Genomic DNA, 23,124 nt, shown 5'->3' with positions numbered 1-23,124 from the left:
ATAATGGGTGACTCTGGCCATGTGACTGCACTGTTTAAATACCTTTGAGATTAACCAAAGTCAAGACAGCCAGCACAAATAAAACATAAACACTATATCTAGAGCTGCCTTATTTAAAATGCATACATTTATGTTTATATGTAGAAATGACTACTGTACTTCATGTGACCCAGTTTCTTTCTAACTTTCTAACTAAATTGCTTTAGAATTTTAGAATGCTTTTAGAAGGAACTCTCAAACATTCCACGTCTTTTAGAACCAAGACAATGTGTTGATCTGTCAGCATTAGTCTGGAAAATCCAGCTGTTGGTGATAGAACAGACTCAGTGAATTTACACCAGAGGTTGTTATTTTTAAAAACAGTTTAATACGAATAAGTCTCAAGCATTTCATACAGATACTAAGTGTTAAGTTAATTATTGCTGATGATCAGGCTCCAGGTTTGATACTATGGCTTGAGTAGACATGTAGGGGCTTGGGCTGGTCACTAGGGGGTGCATCTGCTCCCTGTTATTATTTGATCCGGCCCTGGACTGTCTGTTGGAGCCAAGGCTGTTTTGCCTACATATACATAAAATGAAAAATTAAAGTCTTGGCTAATACCTCTTAAGCTAATAAAACAAGAGTCAATGCCACTTAGATGCATTACTTATTAAAAAAAGGTTATGGCACAAAAGTAATTTTAAAAAACTGATAATGTGAGATTAACATAAAATGTAGATGTGACCTGGAAGAAGACGGTGGAAGAGCAATGATTCGTGGTCGTGTCGTCAGCACCAGCTCACCCAGGAAAGCCTCCGTCATTAGGTTCTGCAAGGTGTTAAGTAAAATGTCCTCTACCAGGTCATAAAACTCAGGCAACCTGCAGAAAAGAATGAGAGAGACTGAAGATAAGTTGTTTAAATGGCAGCATTTGATTTGTGAGTATATTTCCTCGTCTTAAAGTGTTATAAGAGCCTCTCTAGTGTCATAGCACACCTGCGAATGGACTCCTGGACTTTCACCTTTATCTCCTCCTGGACTTCTTTCAGAGACTCCTGGTCACACTCACTCTTGGGTCTGTCTGCAGTGCTACAGTTCCTTGTGTAGGTCTCTGCTGGAGTGACACAGGTCACACTGGACATTTCTACAGGGTTCTGGTTGCCTGCAGGAGAGCCAGGTTGTGTTTGTGTGGGGAGCACAGGAGCAGGCCGCAGCTGTGTGAAGTACGGCACCTGCTCATTGTCGCCCTCTACCAGAGACTGCTGGAACTGAGGCTCATCTAGGAGACTCCTGTAGGAGAACACAGAATGGCTTACTAGTCAGGGTTAGAAATGACCTTTTATATGCTACCAAAATAAACAAAATACCCCACAATTTCAAGACAAGGAGGCAAAAAATGTCCTTCCACAATTAAACAACATATTATGGCTGCCATGATTAAAATGTAAAGTGAAAATGAATGAAAAGTGTCAATTCATTTAAATTTACTTTGCTGATACATGCTTTTTTGTGCAGCGTTGAGCCTTATAACCAATCAAACGCATTTCTGTTGTACTGGCCGATCAGAGGCACTTAGATTAGTCAGCGCTGAAAATCTCAGAGCTGTTGATGAGTGCACACGCTCACAAATTCCCTCGTCATGAATAACACAGTGCAGATACGATGTAAATAAAAGATTTATTTTGTAGCTTCAGTGATTATAATGGGAGTTTTTTCATAACCTGTGCTAGACTTGGCTAGCGTCATGGACTTACATGTTTGTCTATGAAGCAAGAATGTGACATGCCCAAAATGAAACAAAAACATTTTATATTGTTTTCTATATTAATATTAATAATCATTATTACAATATAACTAGAAATAATCTACAATAATGATTTTTGACATAATATTGCAGTCCTGCTCATTTTTTACATGTATAATTTAGATTTTAAACAGTCTACTGTTATTGACGAGTTTAAAATATAAATTAAAGCATATATTTAAGTATTTGACATTAAAGACAACATAAGCTTTTTATAATAATAACGTGATTATAAACATTGCTCTCACAAATGTAAAAAAAATGCCCCTGGAAATCAATTCAGGAGGCAAATATTACCCTTTAATGGAAAAGTTACTGTATAAAGGTTTGGGGTCTGGTTTTATAATATTTTTCAAATAAGTCTCACACCAAAACAGCATTAGATTAAAAATACAGTACAAATGGCAATATAGTGCATATATATAGTGTAATAAATATTATTACAATTTAAAATACCTGTTCTATTTAAATATATTTTAAAATAATAATTTATTCCTGTGATGCAAAACTGAATTTTCAGAAGGTCAGTGTTATCAATGTTAAAAACAGTTGTGCTGCTTAATATTTTGTGGAAACAATGCTACATTTTTTCATGGTTCTTTGATGAACAAAACATTCAAAAGAACAGCATTTACTTAAAATACAGTCTTCCAAAACATTATAAATGTCTTTAATATCAATGCATCAAAAGTTAATGCATCTTTTCTCAATAAAAGTATTAATACTGTAAGTCATACTGTAGTAAAGAGGTGAGCATGTGTGTGATGACGTCTCTCTCAGGACCCAGAGTAAGTGGGGGCAGGTCTGCAGGACAGTGGCAGCTCTCACCTGTCCCAGATTGAGAAAGCTTAGGTTGCCTAGACCTGAAACAAAGATAATCATCATGTCTGACTTCTTATTTAAATTTAATCCTTTAAATTACTCCTTATCTCCAGGTTTAAATAATTTAAAAAAATTCTTTATTCTTAAAGTTTTGCATCCCATTGTACCTGTTGATGTAATGAGTCTTGAACTGAGTGGGGAAATGTGTCTGGTACTCCATTAAGCTGTGAGAGCGTGCAGTGACACCTAAGTGGAGTATTGCAGGACGAGGAGGCTCGGGACATCTTCTCCTTTCCTGGCCTGTCTGCTGCTGAGCCCGCTGTTCAGCCCGACTGGGTCTTACCGAGGGACCGTTTTCAGCTTGATCACTGCTACGGATGGGTGGAAGAGTCTGCCACATGAGAAACAAAATATCGGTTTCTCATTTATAAATATAATGTACACATAAACACTGCTTCAGCTAAATGCTACCATCTAAATTGTGAATATTTCACATAACTTGTAATAACTCATTTGTCATTTTCTGGTGTTGTTTACCTTGTATTTTCTTGGGCGAGTTCTCTGTTCAAACACTGCACCTTCCTGAGGGGGTCAATTGATGTAAATGAGCTGTGAAAGGGTATTAGTCAGCGCAGAAGATGCTTAAATGTGTCTTTCTAACCTGAGAGCATTTATCCAGTTGGTTTGTCGGTTTCAGGTCTTTCTCAGTGATAGTAAACTCATATTTCTGTCTTTCTGTCTCCTCCTTCCACTGTCGAAGGTCTCTGTGATACTGTGCAAGCTGCTTCACAACAGTTATCTGACAAAGAGAGTGATAACCATTTAGGTGTGTTTATATACAGTGACAGTGTGTTCACTGGTGTATCTTTGTATTTCTCACCTCACAGATGAGGTCTTGCTGGTAGAAAGCAGGGCTGCCTGAAGCCTGTATTGTTAGGATGCAGAGAACACTCTCCTCTGGTGCCAGACGACCACTCTCAGGATGGATCTTTACAGTCTACGCTCAGTGTGACAAACAAATGAACACATGCAGTTAATATAGCCAATATACTGAGTAGACTGGCTATAGCACATTTTTCATTTTAGCATGATCTAATATTTTAAATTTACATACCTGCTGGCATTCTGCGCTTGCTCCGTTCCATTTATACAACACTTGGTCTGTGTGTGAGACGTTGGTCAAAAACAGGATGCGTGTACTACGAGAGCCCACTGGGATATCACCAAAACACACTCTCTCTTCTGACAGGAACACCACCTATTTACAAAGAAAGAGAGAGAAAATTTCATCTTTCATTTCATGTAACACTTCTTATATATGGCTTATTTCAACAAGCATTTTATTACTTGTCCAGGTACTGGGATTCTTTGAGTGCAAGGCACAGTAATACGTCCATCCTGTATCTGAATGGGTTCTGACTCCCTTTCATCAAAGCCTTGGCCCTCAAAGGTTACAAACATGCTGTCCCCCTCCACAACATGAATAGGTACGTCCACCTGCAAAACATGAAATCGTGCACCAAACTCAGTATAAAACACTTAATGGTTAGCATATAAAGTCTTTTAGTAATGTCTTTTCAAATAGAAACAAGGGACGTTAACGCCACATTTATTTTAAGAGGATGTCATTTTGGAGTAACTAACACTGTATGTTTTAGCTTCCAGTGGGGAGAAGATCCACTCCACCAGTGCGGTGTCGCCTGGTTCCACCTCTCCTCCAGGGTTCAGACACTGTAAAACTGGGTGACTGAAGTTCTCCTCCATCAGTTCCTCCAGAGGAGTGGTGTCAATGTGGTATCTCAGTGGAAGAGGGCCTCCATTATACAATTCAAACACCTGTGCAGACTCAGTATTTAGCATATGTGACTACAGTTGTGGTCAAAAGTTTACATCCCCCTTTCAAAACCATTAAAAATGTTAGTTATTTTACCAAAATAAGATAAGGGATGATACAAAATAAATGTTATTGTTTATTTAGTGCTGTCCTGAGTAAGATATGTTACATAAAAGATGCTTACATGTAGTCCACAAGAGAAAATAATAGTTCAATTTATAATAATGACCCGGTTCAAAGGTTTACATTCCCTTGTTACCTGAATGATCTACAGCTGTATTTTTTTGTTTAGTGATAGTAGTGAGAGTCCCTTGTTTATCCTAAACAGTTAAACTGCCAGCTGTTCTACAGAAAAATCCTTTGGGTCCCACAAATTCATTGGTTTTCAATGTACACATCTTTGTTCTGTTAAAAAGTTTTCACCCCCAGCTCTTAATGCATGTTTTTTTTTCATTCTGGAGCATCATTGAGTGCTTGAACCTCCTGTAATAGCTGCATATGAGTCTCTCAGTTGTCCTAAGTGTGAAAATATGGATCTCAAAATCATACAGTCATTATTGGAAAGGGTTCAAATACACAAAAATGCTGGAAAACCAAAGAATTTGTGGGACCTGAAGAACAGCGGGCAGTTTAACTGCAGGACAAACAAGGGACTCATGAACAACTATCACAAAAACAAAAAAAAACAAAAAAACAGCTGTAAATCCTTCAGGTAGCAACACAATATTAAGAATCAATGGGACGTAAACTTTTGAACCGAGTCATTTTTATAAATTCAACTATTCAACTAACTTCAACTAACTAACTAATAAATTCAACTAGCTCTCTCTTGTGGACTATATGTAAACATCTTTTATGTGAAATATCTTATTCAGGTTAATACTAAATAAACAATAAAATGCATTTTGTATGATCCCTCTTATTTTGGTAAAATAATTTTTAATGATTCTGCAAGGTATGTGTAAACTTTTGACAAATGTATAAAAAACCCACATGATATCTAGTAGATGACTGTAAGAACCTGCCAATAATTAAATGATTAATACAGTTATTTTTAAGTAACTTAGACTTTGTTAAGTCTATTACATAAACTATACAGCTTATAAAAAGAGCTTACAGGGAAAACCTCACTTCAGTTAAATTATACACCTACAAACCTGTTTCGGTGGACTGAACCCTCCAATTGCCACCGGGGAAAAGATGTGCCGGTTGGAGGAGAGGTGAATGTAGCGTCTGTCTCTTTCCACAGTTACTCCTATAAAATTCAGCTGGAAAGATAAAAAAATAATCAAGATTTGTCGGCATAAATTGTTTGTTAAAATGACGCACATGCTGTAAGAAAAAGAATCATTTGCCTCACCAGTATCTCTCTTCCATGTGAAAGTTTCAACAAGACAGGAAGACGATCTGTCCCCACAAAGTCATGTCTGAAAGAGAAGTGTATGCCTTATAGTTTTCTGTGCCTCACTGAACAACACCAGTGTAAAAGCACTACTGTTTTCATTCCTGACCTGTATGTGAATTGCACTGTCCTCTGTTGGCCGGGCAGGAGTTTACCAGAGCGTGGGGAGATGGAGAAGAGCCTGTGGTCTTGAATCTTCATCAGGTGGAGCTCAGATGGACTGAAATCTCCAGACTCAGCCCAGTACTCCAGCTCAATCTGTTGGTCCTCTGGAAGCAAGAATGACCTGAGAGAGACCATTTTGATAATTTCTTCATATTGCAGGCTAACTTTATTTGCTACCGTAAACTACAGGCAGAGCAAGTTACGGATGCTCACCACTCTACAGGAATACTTCCTGGATTCTTAAACAAAAGCAGAATACTGGAAGGGTCTGAGCCCAGGGTAGCAGCGCTGAAGCTAAAATCCAACATGGCTGAGGTGAAGATGGAAGGGCAACGTTGAAGACTGTGAAAGATTTTAATGGATATTAGAAAGTGTGGAAGAAAGAAATATCTGAATGAATGACTTAATTGAAGCACAAAATAAAAGCATTGCCTGTGTCTAGTGGGCACCCTGAAGGTGAGCTCAGATGGGCTGGGATCTCTGCGTAGATAAGTGTTGAGCGCATCCAGATTGAGAAGGCGCCAAAGCTGCAGTTTACTCAATCCCTCCACACTGCCACAGCTACGAGCATCCATTACCTCCAGAGTGGGATACACTCCCTCTGCCTGTACATGGCATACAGATTGCGGCTCTCCTCCCACAGACCCTGGCCACCAGAAAAGAATTTTATATTGTGAAATTTACTCTTTAGCCCTGATGCCTTTGAGGCCTTTAGTAGACCACAGCTACTGAAAGCGCTTACAAAGGCAGAGACAAGAAACGCTAAATGCCATCCTGGCAGGATGTAAACATGCCGACACTCGTCATGACACCGCAGCCACTGAAGGAGTTTCTCAGTGCGGATTTCACTCGATTTCCGGGGGCGTTTAAACTCCTTGTGGGGAAAATGTTACGGCATTTGGTTTAAGCCTACACTTGTATCCATCACCACCTGTAAGCCCTTTACAAAAAAATATAAAACAGCGATGGAGGCCGATTTTGAAGTTGGAAAAGAAAATGAGATGGGAGTTTTTCGACATACCCTAACTGTCTTGAACCGGAATACACAGAGTTCACGCAGAGCTAGACAAGACGAGCATTTGAGGTTAAAAAGTATACAAATTGTCTTTTTAATGACCAATCGTTTCACTAGATAAGACCCTTTTTCCTCGTCTGGGATTGTTTAGAGCCCTTTGAAGCCGCATTTAAACTGCCTTTTGGAAGTTCAAACTTGCGGACACCACTGAAGCCCACTATATGGAGAGAAATCCTGGAATGTTTTCCTCAAAAAACACAATTTCTTTACGACTGAAGAAAGAAAGACATGAACATCTTGGATGACAAGGGGGTGAGTAAATTATCTGTAAATATTTGTTCTGGAAGTGAATTTCTCCTTTAATGCCCAGGGTTCCCTTCAAAGAATAAACAGCACTCTTTTCTTAATACGCTACCAGAAGCATTGAGGATGTGGTAACTGATGGTCCAGCAGTAATGGGCCCTGCGAGCTGGTTTTACTGTGCAGCGGATCAGTAGCCTGCAGTCAGCAGGTATAGTTCCCCTTACATTCTCCATCTCCAGAACTGAAAAAGTAAAGCTTAAGTTCAAATTTCTGGGGTTGGTAAGACTTTTTTTCAAGTTTCTGAAATAAATCTGCATTTCTTTAAATAAAAAATACATTAAAAAATACAATCTAAAATAAATGTTTTATATTTGAATATGTTTTAAACTGTAATTTATTTCTGTGATGGCAAACATTTCTTATTATCAATGCTGATCAGTTATCAATTTTTCTTGTTTTTTTTTTTTTTAGGAATCTCTGATGAATGGAAAGTTAAAAAGAACTGCATTTATTTGAAATAGTGCTTAGTGTGACTCGTCACTTGTCAGTGTAATATATCCTTGCTAAATAAAGTATCAATTTGAATGGTAGTCTACACCATTTGCATATGGCTGAATACAGACAATGAAGCATTTAAAGTGTGACACAGTGAGTCTTGGCAATGGCAGTCAAAATATTTCTAAGAATAGTGAGTTAACAATGTAAGTGTCTCCAACCCAAAGGATCTTGAGTCATATCTTCAGGGAGGCCTGTAACTGTGACACTCTGCTGTGTGGTTAGAGAGTAGCTGACAGCGCATGGGCTGTCGTTCAGTAGAGGGACATCAAATAACTTACAGCTTCCCACTAGCACCTCACCAAGATCTATAACAGGATGCTCTGCCTGTGAAAAAAAAACGACAGTCATTTTTTATATAAAAATTCTAGGAAAGTATGCAGAACCAACCCATCCCAACACAAGGTCACTAATCAAGTGTAAGCAAATCTGTGTCACTGACAATATACGCTCCATTGTACAGATGATTAGATGTTCTTATTTCAATTCAGGTAACACACCTGGAGAGACCCTTTGGATGCCAATCCAACAGCTTTAATGGTAAGTCTGGACTTCTTGCATTGTGGCATTTGGACAGGCCAGAATGTGAGACTGGGTTTCATGTTGTATGTCGTCTCCTCTATAGGGGCAAAGGACCATTTCTGTACCTGAAAGCAAACATACTTTCAATAATAAGACTGAAACTACTATTCCCTAAATAGCACAATCACATTGCAGCCCTACCTTCAATTCATTGGGCTGGAGTGTGTCTGTGTCCGGCGGTACAGTCAGAACCCTTTGGTCAGATCCACACAGCCTCCACTTAAACTCCACCGGCACTCTGCTCATGTTCTTCACCCGCAGGGTCCTCTCAGAGCAGGAGCCCACGGCTGTGGGCTGAAAGAACAGATTTCCATCTCCCTCCATACTCATGGAAAGCTTCTCTGCTACAGCGACCACATTCAGTACCTACAAAAGATTAATTTGTAGGCTAAAATGGCCCATCGAAACAAACGCGTTCAGTTTCAGAAACTCCTATTTTACTTTTTAATGAGTTTCACAGGTGTGCAGTGCCACACTTTAGTTAAAGTAAAGATAACTTTATGAAAATTGATACAAGTACAGGAAAGTAAAAGTTTTTCTGCACAACAATGGGGTCTTTAGGGGTTAATCTTGGTTAATGTTGATTAATAAATATTCTTTTGTTCATTGTTAGATCATGTTTGTTCTTGCTACATTACTTTATTTTAATACTGGATGATTAATTGTTATATTTAAAAGCCAAATGTGTCTGTGTCCAACTCCTAATTCAGCTATACTGATATTATTCATAAATGTGACCCTGGACCACAAAACCATAAGGGTCAATTACGGGTAAATAAGCTTTCCACTGGTGTATGGTTTGTTAGGACAGGACAATATCTGGCCGAGATACTTTTTTTCAAATCTGGAATCTGAGGGTGCAAAAAAATCACCCAGGGTCACAAATGATGGTGAAATATCATACTTGTGTCTTTTATAAACGTAAAAATTGATTGTTTAAATAAGGAAGCAGTAGTATAATAAATTTATTAGAGAAACTGGCAGTAATAACCAGATAATATGTTTTTTAAGGTCATAGACTATGTCAAAAATGAGTTCATGACTTTATTAATGACCATTTTCTTCATGTTTCTAGAGGTATCATTATAGATTTTTGGCTTTTTGGAAGTGGCTCCAATTACTTTTTTGTGTCAAATCACAATATTATGCTATCTTATCTGCCATGTAAGACATTGTGTTAACCTGTGTGTGTTTGGGGCTGGCATTCAGATGTAATGTCAAAGGGATACTGGCAGGGTGATCCGGTGATGGAGTGCATCTGAAGGTAAGGATCTGATGGCTGCCTGGTGGCACCAGACCACTGGGTGGCAGCACGCATACAGATGGGCATTCCTCTGGATCTAGTCTGAAGATCAAGGGCAGGTCCCCTGTATTCTGCAGGAGAATACTGCGGTATGATACCTGTTTCAATGGAGGGAATACCTGCAGGGAGATGGATGTTAAAACCTTTTAAGGTTTTTTATACAGTATTTTTCCAATTATGCACTCTCTCTCTACATATTATGTTAAAAGATATTAGCATTATCAGACTCACTACTTTAGGGTGTTGAAGAGAGAACTTGGGGATGAAGTGCTCTTTTCCAGGCTGAAATGAGTGACCGCTCGCCTTGACTGTAAGGCACCAGGGTGGGCACAAAGTCCGATCCTCCACATTTCTATGATCCCTCAGAACCTGGAGATGACAAAAACTAAATTCAGAACTGATGTTCTCTTTACGTCCCATTTACATATTGACTACAATTGCTGGAGGTCACCAAATCAATTTACTTTAAATGAGAAGTTCACTTCCAGAACAAAAATTTACAGATTATTTAATCACTCCCCTGTTATTCATATGGTCATGTCTGTCTTTCTTCAGTCGTAAAGAAATTGTGTTTTCTTGAGGAAAACATTTCAGGATTTTTCTCCATATAGTGGACTTCTATGGCGGTTCCCTGAACTTCCAAAATGCAGTTTAAATGCAGCTTCAAAGGGCTCTAAATGATCCCAGCTGAGGAAGAAGGGTCTTATCTAGCAAAACAATCTGTTATTTTCTAAAAAAAAATGACAATTTATATACTTTTTAACTTCAAATGCTCGTCTTGTCTAGCTCTGCGTGAACTCTGTGTATTCCGGGGTCAATACATTTAGGGTATCTAATTTCGTCCTCCAACTTCAAAAACATCCTACATCGCTGCAGAAGACCCAGTTTTTACAAAGTGAATGTGCAAAGAAGATCAAATGCCCTTACAAAAAAAGGTAAAACCGCGATGTAAGACAATTTTGAAGATGGAGAAGAAAATGAGAAAATGAGGAGTTTTTTGACCTACCCTAATTGTCTTGAACCAGAATACACAGAGAGTTCACAGAGAGCTAGACAAGATGAGCATTTGAGCTTAAAAAGTATATAAATTGTACATTTTTTAGAAAATAATTGTAAATAATTAATGCTAAATAATTTCGCTAGATAAAACTTGTCTTCCTCAGCTGGGATTGTTTAAAGACTTTTGAAGCTGCATTTAAACTGCATTTTGGAAGTACAAAATCGGGGGCACCATAGAACTCCACTATATGAAGAGAAATCATGAAATGTTTTCCTCAAAAAACATCATTTCTTTAAGACTGAAGAAAAAAAGACATGAGCATCTTGGATGACAAGGGAGTGAGTAAATTATCTGTAAATTTTTGTTCCAGAAGTGAACTTCTTCTTTCAGACTGGAATACGTTACACGACTTTTGCCCTGATTTATAGTCTGGATGACGACTACTTGCTGAACGTCAGAGCCAGTCTGCAGAGGACGGCGAATATCAAACATGTTAAGTAGTATATTCCAGCCTTTAGTCTCACATTACCTTGTAAAAAGAGAAACACTCAAGCTGAGCTGCATGGAAGACGTTCTGCTGGTTGGGACTGTATGTCACTCTGAAGGCTGTGCTCTTTAGAGGGCCCAGCTCACAGGAAAGAGGAGAGATGGAGAAAGGGGAATCAGCTCCATGAGTCCACATCAGACAGATCTTGCCTTTGGTGTGGTTGGTGATGGAAACTGACTTAGATGCTGGGCCGTCATAAAAAAGAAGCTCAGAGGGCTGAACTGTAACATGGGGGGTTGGAAATTTGGAGGGGTTTGAGGTGTCGTCAAGTTCGGTTTCCACTTCAGGTGCTGAATTAACGTGGAAATACTCCTCCAGAAGACTGCGTGGATTGAAGAGAGGTGTGGAATTGTCAATGTCCTCTTCTGGAAACTAAAGAAAGTTAGATGAAGTGTTATGTGATGTCACATACATGATTATGAGGTTAGGGTGTTTGACTTAACTCTTAGATGTCAGAACGTTTGTATGATGGACAAACACACACCTCCTGGATTAGCAATGCTCCGCTATCATCCAGTTTTAATTTGTGTTCATCCAGTAAGGCACTCAGTATGTCAGGAGGATAACAGGTGAGCCCTCGTAGCAGATTCATTCTGTAGATACTTAGGTGCATGGAGTTTAAAACGGCTGGCTTCGACTGCTCTGAGTGACAGGTGCCAATCAAATCCAGAAACAGTGGTTCCTTTAATGAAACAAGCACAATTGTATACTATAAATCAAAACCAAAAAGCTGACAAACAGATTGAATGATAAACAGACAGACTACCCTGTGGAGCAGCAAACAGGTCACTGTCTTGTGATAAGCTATAGGCTGATGTGGGCGGAACTTCACACACAGGGTGATTTTGCTGCTGCCTGGCAGAGAACCACAAGGTTTATCAATCCTGAACACATTATGGCTGCCAGTGTCCACATCAAACTGGTAATGAGCCAATACTTCAGAGGAGTTGATGATCTGTACATTGTGTGTGACCTCTGTGCCCTCCTCAACACAGCCAAAGTCTAGTACAGAGGTGTTTAGAGACACTATTGGACCTATAGTGGACAGAATAAAATGTCAGACCAGGTTTAATATGTTAATAAGCTCTTAGCGTAGGGTTATATATCGTACCTATGCAGGTGCCTGACACTTTGAGCAGGTCTTTGCCTACAGCCCCAGGACAAGTAAGAGAGAGGTAGTCCACACTTATGCTATCCACTGTAAGAGGAGAGAAGCAGACAGGGACTTTCAACACTGAATTTGGAGCGATCTTTCCCTCACGCACCTCACAGCAGAACACAGACTCCATGAGAGCAGGACGTCTCAACCAGGATAGACTGAATGTTGTGCTAACCTAAAAGAAAAAGAGAGTGACTGTAATCTAAATTTTCTTTGAGCAAAAAACAGGGTGGAGGAAAACATACAGTGGAGAGGTTGTAGATCTCAAAGTGCCTTTCAAGAGAGTCTCCTACTGCCACACTCCCAAACTCCAGCACCTTACAGCCTTCCTCTTGCCCCGTGGAGCTGATCTGGAGGTGAGGGTATTTGCCTGTGGAAGGGAATTTAGATGTGATGTGAGTCATTTAAATGTTAAAAAACTTTCTCACCTTCAGAGCACAAATTCAGATATTTTTGATAAAATCCAAGAGTTTTCTGACTATGCATAGACAGCAACACAATTACCACGTTCAAGGCCCAGAAAGGTAGTAAGGACATTGTTAAAATAGTCCATGTGACATCAGTGGTTTAACCGTAATGTTATGAAGCTATGAAAATACCTTTTCTGTGCAAAAAGAACAAAAACAACAGGTTTATTTAACAATTTCTTCTCTTCTGTGTCAGTCTTTGACACACGTTCATGAGAGTATCATGATGCACATAAACTATTTTAATGATGTCCTTACTACCTTTCTAGACCTTGAACGTGTCAGTTGTGTTGCTGTCTATGCAGGGTCAGAAAGTTTGTTAATTTGTGTTCTGAAGATGAATGAAGGTCTTACGGGTTTGGAACAAAAAGAGGGTGAATAATTAATGACAGAATTTTTATTTTTGGGTGAACTATCCTTTTAAATATTTATTTCTCTATGTAGAAAATTAATAACTTTATTACAGTAAAACGGTAAAGACCAGTATATATCCTTAACGTGTTTTCCGAAATTATTTGAAAAACTTGTGAAGTGAACTCACACAGGCCACGCAGAAGCACAGTACAGCTGTTTTCCCCATCATCTCCAAAAGCACAGCAGGCCTCGGCCTGATAAACCAGAGCCTGCTGGGGTTTAAACTCTACTGTAACCCTGCACTCTTCTCCAGGCTTTAACTGTCCATTTTCAGGGGACAGCTGGAACGGAGGATCCACAAACCACTTGAATTCTGTCTGCAGCTTACTAGGGATACAAAAAGTGCATTCACAGGATTTAAAATTCAGCACTTCCTTTGCACTTTCTCCATAAATCAGATCTTTAGTCATGCTTTACCTGGAATTACGAAAGACGAAGCTAGTTTGGGAGCTGTGCTGGGCAGCACAGGGTGGCAGCATCACCGCGTCTGGTACCTCCAGGGCATGATGAGGAATCACAGCTTGCAGAGACACGTGGAATGAGCCCTCCTTGCTCTGAAACTCTATAGTGTCTGCATACTCACACTGGAACAAGTAGACCAAGAAAGAAGAATATATGCAAATCTAGTCATGCATATAAAATCTCTCATTCCTTGCTGTAAATTCATCTTAATCATAGGATTATTGAATGTTTCAATAATTTAACAAGTTTAAGATGATATATTAGATAAGAAACACAGGTCATTTATATTTTACTTTTTCTAGAGGCTGAAAAGTAACTGGGAGTGAGTAAGATGTTCCTGGGCTTAGTAGGATGGTCTGAGGAAATGGTGTGCTGAAGAATTTGGAAGCAGGAGGTCTGAAATGGAGAAAATACCACAAATACATCAATCTGAACAATGTTTGAAAGTTTGGAGTCTGAAAGATAAAAAAAAGATTTCTTTTATTAATCAAGGAAGCATTTAATTGATCAAAAGTGACAATAAAGACATTTGTGATATTACTCAAGCTTTATATTTCAAATAAATGCTGTTTTTTAAACGTTCTACTCATAAAAAAGAATCACAGTTTTTACAAAAATATTAAGCAGCACAACTGTTTTAACACTGACAATAAGGAATGTTTTTCAAGCACCAATTCTGCATATTAGAATGATTTTTGATGATCATGTGACACTGAAGACTGGAGTAATGGCTGGTGAAAATAAATAAATTGCATTTTAAAATATACTCAAATAGAACACAGTTATTTTACATTTAAATACTATTTCCCAATATTACTGTTTATCACTTTTACTTTTTCATGAAACCATTAACAAATCTAATTAACCACAAACTTCAGGTCTTAATGAGTTTTTGGTTTAAGTAGACTGACCTGAAGGTGAGTTTCTGAAGTTTTCCATGTATGCTTTTAAGGAACAATGATTTGGTATACTCCCGTCCTGGTTCCCAGCCCTCCCAGACCAGCTCAGCCCAGGTCTCAACCCCAAAAAAGCAGTTTTGAGCTCTCTTCAGAAGACTTCCTGGCCTGAGGCGTGAGACCCTCTGAAAATAAAGGTAAGCAAGTCATTATGTCATTGGATTTTTTTTTTTTTTACCAGCAGATGGCAGTGTATCTCAGCAAAGCAGTTTAACAGACTGATGGTAAGAAACCAATGCAAATATATATATATATATATATATATATAAAAATATATATATATATATATATATATATATATATATATAAAAATATTACAATATAAATACTAAAAGATACTAGCTTCAAGTAGCAGAATAATGAAACTTGATTAAGTAGGCAAAAATAATGAAAAACAAATAAGAACAGGAGGATTGAAGAAATAAGAAATTGGGGCTAGCTATCAAACGAGGAAGTATTAAGAGTAATTTAAATCAGGTCAAATGACTGGGGTTTTATATGTTTATATATGCTATATATTTTGTGTTTTATTATTGTTTCATTTTCTAAACTTTGCTAAAAAAAAGGCACGTTCCATAATCAACGTAATCCATTTAGTCTTAGCCTACATGTTGTAGCCTATATAGTGTTTCCACTCATAGTCTCCAATGTTTATCCACATAAAATAAAAACTATTCCCTCCTTAAAAAAAAAAAACACCTTACCTTTCTATGTGGGTTGTGTGTGACTCCAAAGGGAATGCCTGAGCTCAGAGGATTCACTGGATGATCTGTCAACATTGCACCTAAAAAACATACACCCAAACCACAGGAGATCAAATAGTGCTGCATTTGTGGGCTTCAGATATGCGATATAGCTTATATATATATATGTATATGTATATATATATATATATATATATATATATATATATATATATATATATATATATATATATATATCAGAAATGAACCTATAATTCATCTGATAATATGAACATAAACAACAGACTGTGTTAGGCAGTATCTGTATTACTTTAAACAGCTTTATGCCAAAGTGGTACATTTACATCTATTTGTTCTTCTCTCCATTTGTTGCATAAGCAGTCAGTTATATGTCTGTCTGAGGTTAACTGAGGCTGGTGTAAATTTATGACCCTGCCACTCATTTCTTTACCTCTCTATTAGATTAAGTGATTTGCCTTAAGGAAATCACTGACAGCAAAGGTGACTGCCTCAGAGGATCATCAAATTAAATGTTATTGATAAAGTAAAAGTGGTTTTCTGGAGGTATTTTTCGCTTTATGTCCAAAATTACTGACATTTTGTCTTTAATGAAGTTAACATGGCGTTATTATATTTACATAGAAGCTGCAATTCTGTTAAAGTCAATCATAAATCCGTTTGCTAAACAATAAAACAGCTTATATGAAATATTACAGGTACTCGCTTAGCCTACGTTAAGCGCCTACGCAAAATTTGCGTCATTTTTACGTTAAGTATCCTAGTGGAAATTGTAACTTACCACTGTATCTTTATCTCACGCAGTTATATCACAAACAAACAAGAAAACTGAATAGAAACGTGTCAGTTTATTTGTTTCGCCATGCTGAAAGTTCACTCCACAGTTCAGTTGTGTATTCGAGCTCCATGACAACGCCGAGCTCCGACGGAAACAGCCGAAGGACATTTTACACACACGCGCACACACACAGCGAGCCTTTTTCTTTCTTTGTTTCTGTTTTTTTCTTCATTCAGCTTCAACAATACCTTTAGCACTCAGGTGAGATCAAAATGCAGGTGTAATTTTCCAAATGCGTGATAAATGTTCAAAGTTTCCCTCCCTTGAGTGCTCAAGTTTCGTTTGCTTTGGCAGGGTGTTTATTCCCGCCACTGCAATGCATTTAATCAACATATAAATATGTCCTATTCTAGCTTGGCTGAGAACACTGCATCTTCTCTGCTTTAATATTTAATTGTTGGCCTTACACCACACCCCTGTAAAAATGCTCTTTTGGTCACTGAGGTAATTCATCCTTTCAAATTAAATGGCCCGGTGACATCAGCATAAGGAGTGGATTATTTTACTTTCCCTTCATTAACTTAATTATTTGCCTATCAGTAAACCCCCCTGAGTAATTCATATTTGAGAGGCTGTGGCCATAAATATCAGGGCCTGTTGTTTATAATGCACTGTAGATTCTACAATGGCCTGCGCTTCAATCACCATCTGTGTCAGCTAGAGGTTAAAAAGGAGAGGAGAGTGGGACGATGAATATGTAGGATGGGAGTATTCATTTACAGTTTTAAATCTTTCACTCATGAGCTGGATGGCGTTTCTACAATGGCTCAAACTCGATTTTATTTCACTTTTGTCTTCAAGTAGAGTCGTTGAAGGTCACACATCCTTCTTGAGTCTTGATATCAGCTGAATAAATTAGATATAATCTATAACAGTTAAATAACATTAAAGACACCAACATCAACAACATGACATAAACTAATGGACTAACTAATGCACTGTTCACAGTTTGCCCTTGTTCAATATTTGCAGAGGATTTACCAGTTCCTCAGTGTTCCAGTCAGTGGTTATTGGAAGAAAGCTGGCAATGATGACCTCAACAATCGTCTGTTCCTCAGCATCACTCTTACATGAAATGTGTTCAAGAGACCAATGAACACAAGTGTCAGCCTGTGACGTTGAGTACAAAGGCTTCCTCATTTGGTTCAACAGCTTTTTTCAGCCAAAATGTCCATATTGTAAAGATTTTGATCACATAAGAAAAACGTTAGTTTGAAACAGTGTACATTTGCAGTTTACAAGCAGCCTTTAAGAAAAAATATTAAGTGCAAATAAACTGGAAGACCATTTTCATGAATTATTTAAGACTATAAACATCATGGACAATGAACTCATTGGCTCTAAGGGATAGTTTAGACATCAACAGCTTTCAGTCTTCAGCTCTTGGGTTTTAAACCTGTTTTTCATAACCCTAGTCTGATCTTTCGGTCTCCTCCGATTTCTTCCAGGTCGTCGTCAGAGTAAGAGCCATGGGAGCTGTAGCTCAGCGCAGAGCTGTGATGTAGAAAGTCTGAGGGGTGAGGTAAACCCACACCTGCGTTAATAGACTTTCTAAACGCTTCCTCCTCTTCTTCTTCTTCATCTTCCTCCTCTGCGTCCAGATCCTCATCGTCATCATGTGCACTGCAGCGACTGAGGTCTTTGGGCTTGTTTTCTCTCTTGCCTGACTTACAGCCATCTGTTTCCAGCTGCGCGGCCTGCTCTTTAGCTTTACGGCTGCGCTTCCACTTCATCCGTCGGTTCTGGAACCAAATCTTCACCTGGTAAATACATAACAATCATTCACCCAAAGGTTGATCCATTGGTATCAGCCTAATTTCATAAAAAATGTTTACGAGTAGGTGATCAAATTCGTATGATGCGTTTAGAAAAAAGCAAGCATGAAGGTCCAGCCCAAACCTAACCTAACAAATTAGCTAACAATTTGTCCAGTACTATAAAAATAAAGGTTCTTTATTGACCTCTATGGTTCCATGATGAACCTTTAACATTCATGGAACCTTTTCAACAGTTCTTTAGAATGTTCTTCAGAATGGTTCTTTTAAGAACTGTTGACTGAAAGATTCTTTGGGGGACCAAAAATAGTTTTACGGCATTGCTGCAAAAATGATGAAATCATGAGAGCGTGTTGCTTTTTTGTCCTCACCTGTGTCTCAGTCAGCATGAGAGAAGTGGCCACTTCAAAGCGTTTGGGTCTTGATAGGTACTTGTTGAGTTTGAACTGATTTTCCAGCTCTAGCAGTTGCTGGCTGGTAAAAGCTGTGCGTGGTCTCCGGCACTTTCCGATTAAACCAGACTGAGGTGCCCCTGAGAAGAAAGTTAGTTGATGAAGGAGGTGTAAGACTCGTGCCAAAAAAAACCAAAGACATACGGCGAAGACACCAAGCAGACGCAGCAAACAAGAACATATTCACCTCTTGTTCCTCCCCCTAATAGATAATGATAACAGCTTTACTTCAGTTTATTGTTGATGACAGGGCCGGGAGATATTGCTTTAGCGAGACAATAAAACACCAGAGAGCACCATTAACTTAATGAAAATTCAATAAATGCTTGCAGATAACTTTATTGATGAAGCTCGGACCGTTTTAAGTGTTTCTTTATAGTTTTCCTTCGGATGAAGGCAGTTTTAATGGAGTTGTCATTTATGACGCTATGAAAAGACTGAAAATAAAAAAGCTTACATTATAGTTCCGTTAGCAGTAAATACTGATTCAATTATGCTGGATAATATTTATGGCGTGAGTTCACTTATTGGGTTTTTGCAGAAAGATACATGAGTATGTTACATATGTCATCATTTTCCCTACACTTTGGGATACATGTAATTTAACAGTACTGAGGTAAAACATAAAATTTAGGCCTGTTTTTTTTTTAGATTTCTGCGTTACAATTAGCTACACACGTTATAGTGGCATCATTCAGACCTTTTACTTTTTAAATTCAAAAGTATACTTTAAATTTAGTCTAAGTATGAATATTCTGCAGAAGAAACACATACCGCTGTAGTCTGCAAGCCGAGGCATTATGAGTCCAGCCCGGAGCCAGTGTTCTAAAGGAAATGAACCGGCCACGGCAGCCGCCTTCAGGTGCTCCGGATACGGCTGCGGGAAACCAGAATACGCGAAGGTGGGATGCTGCGCTCCAAGTGCCGTGATTGAGTACATAGGTGAGGGATACATTCCAGGCATAGACCCTTGGGAAAGTGACGTTAATCCGGGGTGAGAAATGTTCAGCATGCCTGGTTTGGGTATCACCCCTGTCTGAAGCTGAAAACCGCGGGGAGGAGAGTTTTCTGTCCGTTTGCATATCACGGGCTCGATGTCAGAGCCGTCATTGCACAGTCCCGGGGAGTCCTCGCGAACTATCCGCTGAGAGCTTTCTGACAACAGGGCGTCTATTCGAAAGTTCTTCGACTTATCCATGGAGAAAAACGTTTAAGTCTCAAGTATGTTACGGGCTTAAATATTTTAGTTTAAGAGATTTTTCCCCTAACACTAACCTAAAATAATAACGAACTTTTACTTAGACCGCTGACCTGACCTTCTCTAATTATTTAAGACAGTTGTGGATGTTTTGTTGCTCTATTACGACGTGTTTTCATCTCTATACGTGTGACGCAATGTTATGCCTGGAACGCGACCGTCCTCAGTTTTTGACCGTCTGGCGGTCCAGCACGCTCCTCCTAAACACTCTGATTGGTTCATTTCGTACCTTAGAGTTGAGAAACTTCCAACGCATGCCTTTTAATTCATTACACGCATTTATTTTAACGTCAAGCCATACAGTTCACATCTCTTACGACTTATTGGTCAAAATTATAAATTTGCCACACAAACATTTTTTTCCACGACAACTGGTTTTCTAAAAATAATTTTGCAAGATCACAATATTGCTAAAACAATAACACGGCGATGTAGGCTAAACAATAACAATGAGAAATTAGAAAATGCGTTATTTAGGGTAATAAAGATTAATATACGAACAAAGAAAACGTAGCTATTTCAGGATACATTAAAAAACAACAACTTGGCACAGTTAGAAATCAACGTTATTAAAATATCTAAAAAAAACACGTTGTCGATATCATTTCGACTGATCTGTGTGTGTTATTTATTTTTCTTATTTCACTGAGGGACTTTATACTACATGTACGGGAGTATTTTTGTTGCCATCTGTCTAAAACAGATTTTAATAATTTTAATAATTTCATAATTACATTCGAAGTGGTGGGGGGAAAATGTTTGAGCTTTTTATATATGCGTGGTTCAAGTTAATAACAGAGTCCTATTATTAATTACAATTACAATGATAAAGATTTAATAATAGTAAACAATTTTACCAAAACATTTCGACTGAATTAATAAAATATAATAGTTTTTAGAATTTTTAATTTGCAAAATACAAAGAGAAGAATATACAATGCCATGTATTTTGTAACATACATTCAGATCGTAATTTACACTGAATAAAGAAGCTTTTTAAGAGCACTGGACCTTATACCATATATTAATATCAGAAGAGGAATTAAACATTTCACTTAGACCTATCTCGAAATTATATTACAGGTTTCTCCTGAGAGGTGAAATAGATTAGGTTCAAATACATTGCTAACTCTTGCTAACCTTGACAAAGAAAGGGACACTGACGGACAGGTTGACCTTTTCCATTTCGTGCTCTCGCAGGTGCGATGCCGCCTTGCTTTTCTCACGCTAGTAATGCGGCGTGTTTGCACGACCACCTTTATACCTATTTCTTATCAGGTGCAAACATATACTAATGCACAAATAAATCATCAAGCAGGATAAACGCAAAAGCACCATGTTTATCTGGCGGATATTCGTTGTTTATTTTTCCAGTAACGACTGGTACTTTACAACTGGTACTGATACAACGGTACTTTGCATTAAGGGCTGCTGAGACGCCAGCGCGCCAACACAAAAAAGTAAAAAATAATAATAATAATAATAACAATGTCAAAGATCGAGAAAAGATTTAAAAGCGAGAAAGATGCCTATATTATACAAAAAGGCCATGGCATTCACACCTGAGGTGTAGGATTGCTGTTTTAAATGGTTATTTGCGGTCTGTGAATAGTTTTTTCTCATGGGAAGTAAGGTAATGCACTCAGCACTGTCAGTGTGTTCCCAGACAAGACCTTGAGGTTATAATTAATCTCAGTTCATTAGGAAGATAAAGGTCAATTATTAGGCTTCTAACTGTCAATCATTAACAGCGGTAGGGTTTGTGCAGCGGAAGAGATAATAAAGAGATTTGCCTTTCTTTAATTTCTGGGGGAAAAAATAGGTTGCATGGTAACCAGCTTTCTTTTTTGAAAACGACCAATACTAAACAGAACGACCAAGTGATACAAATTCAGTGTTATATATGTGACCCTGGACCACAAAACCAGTCTTAAGTGGCACTGGTATATTTTAGCCAAAAATACATTGTATGGGTCAAAATGATCCGTTTTTCATTTATGACAAAAATCATTAGGACAGTAAGTAAAGATCAGGTTCCATTTAGATATTTTGTACCTTACATATATTAAAATCTAATTTTTAATTAGTAATATGCATTGCTAAGAACTGCATTTGGACAACTTTAAATGTGATTTTCTCAATTTTCTTTTTTTTCTTTTTTTTGCAATCTCAGATTCCTGATTTTCAAATAGTTGTATCTCAGCCAAATGTTGTCCTATCCTAACAAACCATACATCAATGGAAAGCTTATTTATTCAGGTTTAGTAGTATCATAGTATGTCATCATCCTATCTTACAAATTAATATAAATTAAAACAATTATATGAGAATTTTTACATTATATATATTTTTTTTTGTGTACTTCATACTGAAATGTGGTGTTTTAGAAAGAACTGCATGGATATTAAGCCTATTTAAAAAAAAAAAAAAAAAAAAAAAAAAAAAAAGCTTCCAGTAACTGTAATACAATTTTCCAAATTAATGAGGAAAATGGGAAAATTATTGGGATTTTCTTTTTCCTGAAATTGAGCATGGTATAATCAGTATCCTGCTTATTCTTTCATCTTTCCAATCAATATAAATGAAAGGGCAAAAACATATATATTTTAAGGCGCTAATTAGTTATCAAATAGTTACCAAATCTAATATTATTATAAAGTCTATATGTTATAAAATCTAATTTGTGACAAATAATAAAATTGACTAAAACTAATTGTTTTAATGCAACATTATGTTACAAAAGGAAAAGGAGCACTGGGCTTAACCTCTGCAGGCAGAAAAAGATCAGTTTCGAACTGTCTGTATTCAGTTTCAAAATAATTTATTACAAAACATGTTACAAAAATAATATTAATAACTAAATTAATGTAGTGAATTAAGTGCCTAAATAGTGGTCCCTCAAAATTTTCATCTCTCTGTGCTGGCCTATATAAAAAAATGGTGACACAAAAGAAGCATTACCATGTGAAAACTCATCTGGAGTTTTGCAATAAGCATAATAAAGAGCAGATTTCTGAGACTGTGAAATTCAAAACTTGACTGACTGACTTGAAGAATGGGCCAGAATCACAGCTGAATTTGCGCAATGTTGTGCAAACTTGGCACATAAGACATAAAGTGGTTAGTGCTGCTAAATGTGCCTTTACAAATCTTATAGTTTACTTATTACAGAGAACTAAATTTTAGTGTAAGATTACTAATTCGGTAAAATAAGAGAACTGAAATGGTAACGTTTTTTGCAAGACAGGGTAGATCTACAAATAAATGTCCTCTTTCTATAAAAGGAGTCCACAGATGCCTAACAAGC

The 23,124-nt window shown here is 37.7% G+C and overlaps 2 protein-coding genes across 2 annotated transcripts; both read right to left on the bottom strand.

Annotated features, from left to right (window-relative positions):
* Positions 1-385: 385 nt before the first annotated feature.
* cfap65 (cilia and flagella associated protein 65) lies at positions 386-16,412 on the bottom strand. The gene is made up of 33 exons (XM_051120144.1): positions 16,276-16,412; positions 15,477-15,556; positions 14,728-14,897; positions 14,110-14,212; positions 13,772-13,938; positions 13,482-13,681; positions 12,719-12,843; positions 12,426-12,648; positions 12,081-12,349; positions 11,799-11,996; positions 11,297-11,686; positions 9,999-10,136; positions 9,647-9,886; positions 8,606-8,830; positions 8,383-8,529; positions 8,044-8,209; positions 7,440-7,568; positions 6,442-6,655; positions 6,223-6,351; positions 5,954-6,130; positions 5,803-5,869; positions 5,600-5,710; positions 4,253-4,444; positions 3,956-4,105; positions 3,723-3,866; positions 3,489-3,605; positions 3,270-3,407; positions 3,146-3,190; positions 2,776-2,999; positions 2,524-2,649; positions 979-1,272; positions 728-862; positions 386-561 (listed from the first exon to the last, which is right to left on the bottom strand). Exons 2-33 carry the CDS (start codon positions 15,549-15,551, stop codon positions 417-419), a joined length of 5,373 nt encoding a protein of 1,790 aa, XP_050976101.1. The 5' UTR covers positions 15,552-15,556; positions 16,276-16,412; the 3' UTR covers positions 386-416.
* A 698-nt stretch (positions 16,413-17,110) lies between these two features.
* Positions 17,111-19,943, bottom strand: mnx2a (motor neuron and pancreas homeobox 2a). Its single transcript, XM_051120146.1, has 3 exons — positions 19,334-19,943; positions 18,479-18,639; positions 17,111-18,092 (listed from the first exon to the last, which is right to left on the bottom strand). Exons 1-3 carry the CDS (start codon positions 19,755-19,757, stop codon positions 17,736-17,738), a joined length of 942 nt encoding a protein of 313 aa, XP_050976103.1. The 5' UTR covers positions 19,758-19,943; the 3' UTR covers positions 17,111-17,735.
* Between the last annotated feature and the right edge of the window lie 3,181 nt (positions 19,944-23,124).

Source organism: Labeo rohita, chromosome 9 (genome assembly GCF_022985175.1).
Source record: "Labeo rohita strain BAU-BD-2019 chromosome 9, IGBB_LRoh.1.0, whole genome shotgun sequence".
In the NCBI taxonomy this organism is placed as follows: Eukaryota; Metazoa; Chordata; class Actinopteri; order Cypriniformes; family Cyprinidae; genus Labeo; species Labeo rohita.
The sequence above is the reverse complement of the archived record's forward strand: the minus strand, read 5'-3'. Positions and strand labels throughout refer to the sequence as shown.

Bases quoted from the DNA above. Each gene is read 5' to 3' on its own strand.
- mnx2a (XM_051120146.1), bottom strand. From the start codon at position 19,757: ATGGATAAGTCGAAGAACTTTCGAATAGACGCCCTGTTGTCAGAAAGC. The intron at 18,640-19,333 runs GTATGTGTTTCT...CTTTCTTCTCAG, and splicing joins TCGGCTTGCAGACTACAGCG to GGGCACCTCAGTCTGGTTTA. The intron at 18,093-18,478 runs GTGAGGACAAAA...TGTATTTACCAG, and splicing joins TCATGCTGACTGAGACACAG to GTGAAGATTTGGTTCCAGAA.
- cfap65 (XM_051120144.1), bottom strand. From the start codon at position 15,551: ATGTTGACAGATCATCCAGTGAATCCTCTGAGCTCAGGCATTCCCTTT. The intron at 7,569-8,043 runs GTTGGAGACACT...TTACTTTTTCAG, and splicing joins TATGACTCAAGATCCTTTGG to TTCTGGAGATGGAGAATGTA. The intron at 1,273-2,523 runs GTATGACTTACA...GTTCTCCTACAG, and splicing joins ATGCTCACCTCTTTACTACA to GAGTCTCCTAGATGAGCCTC.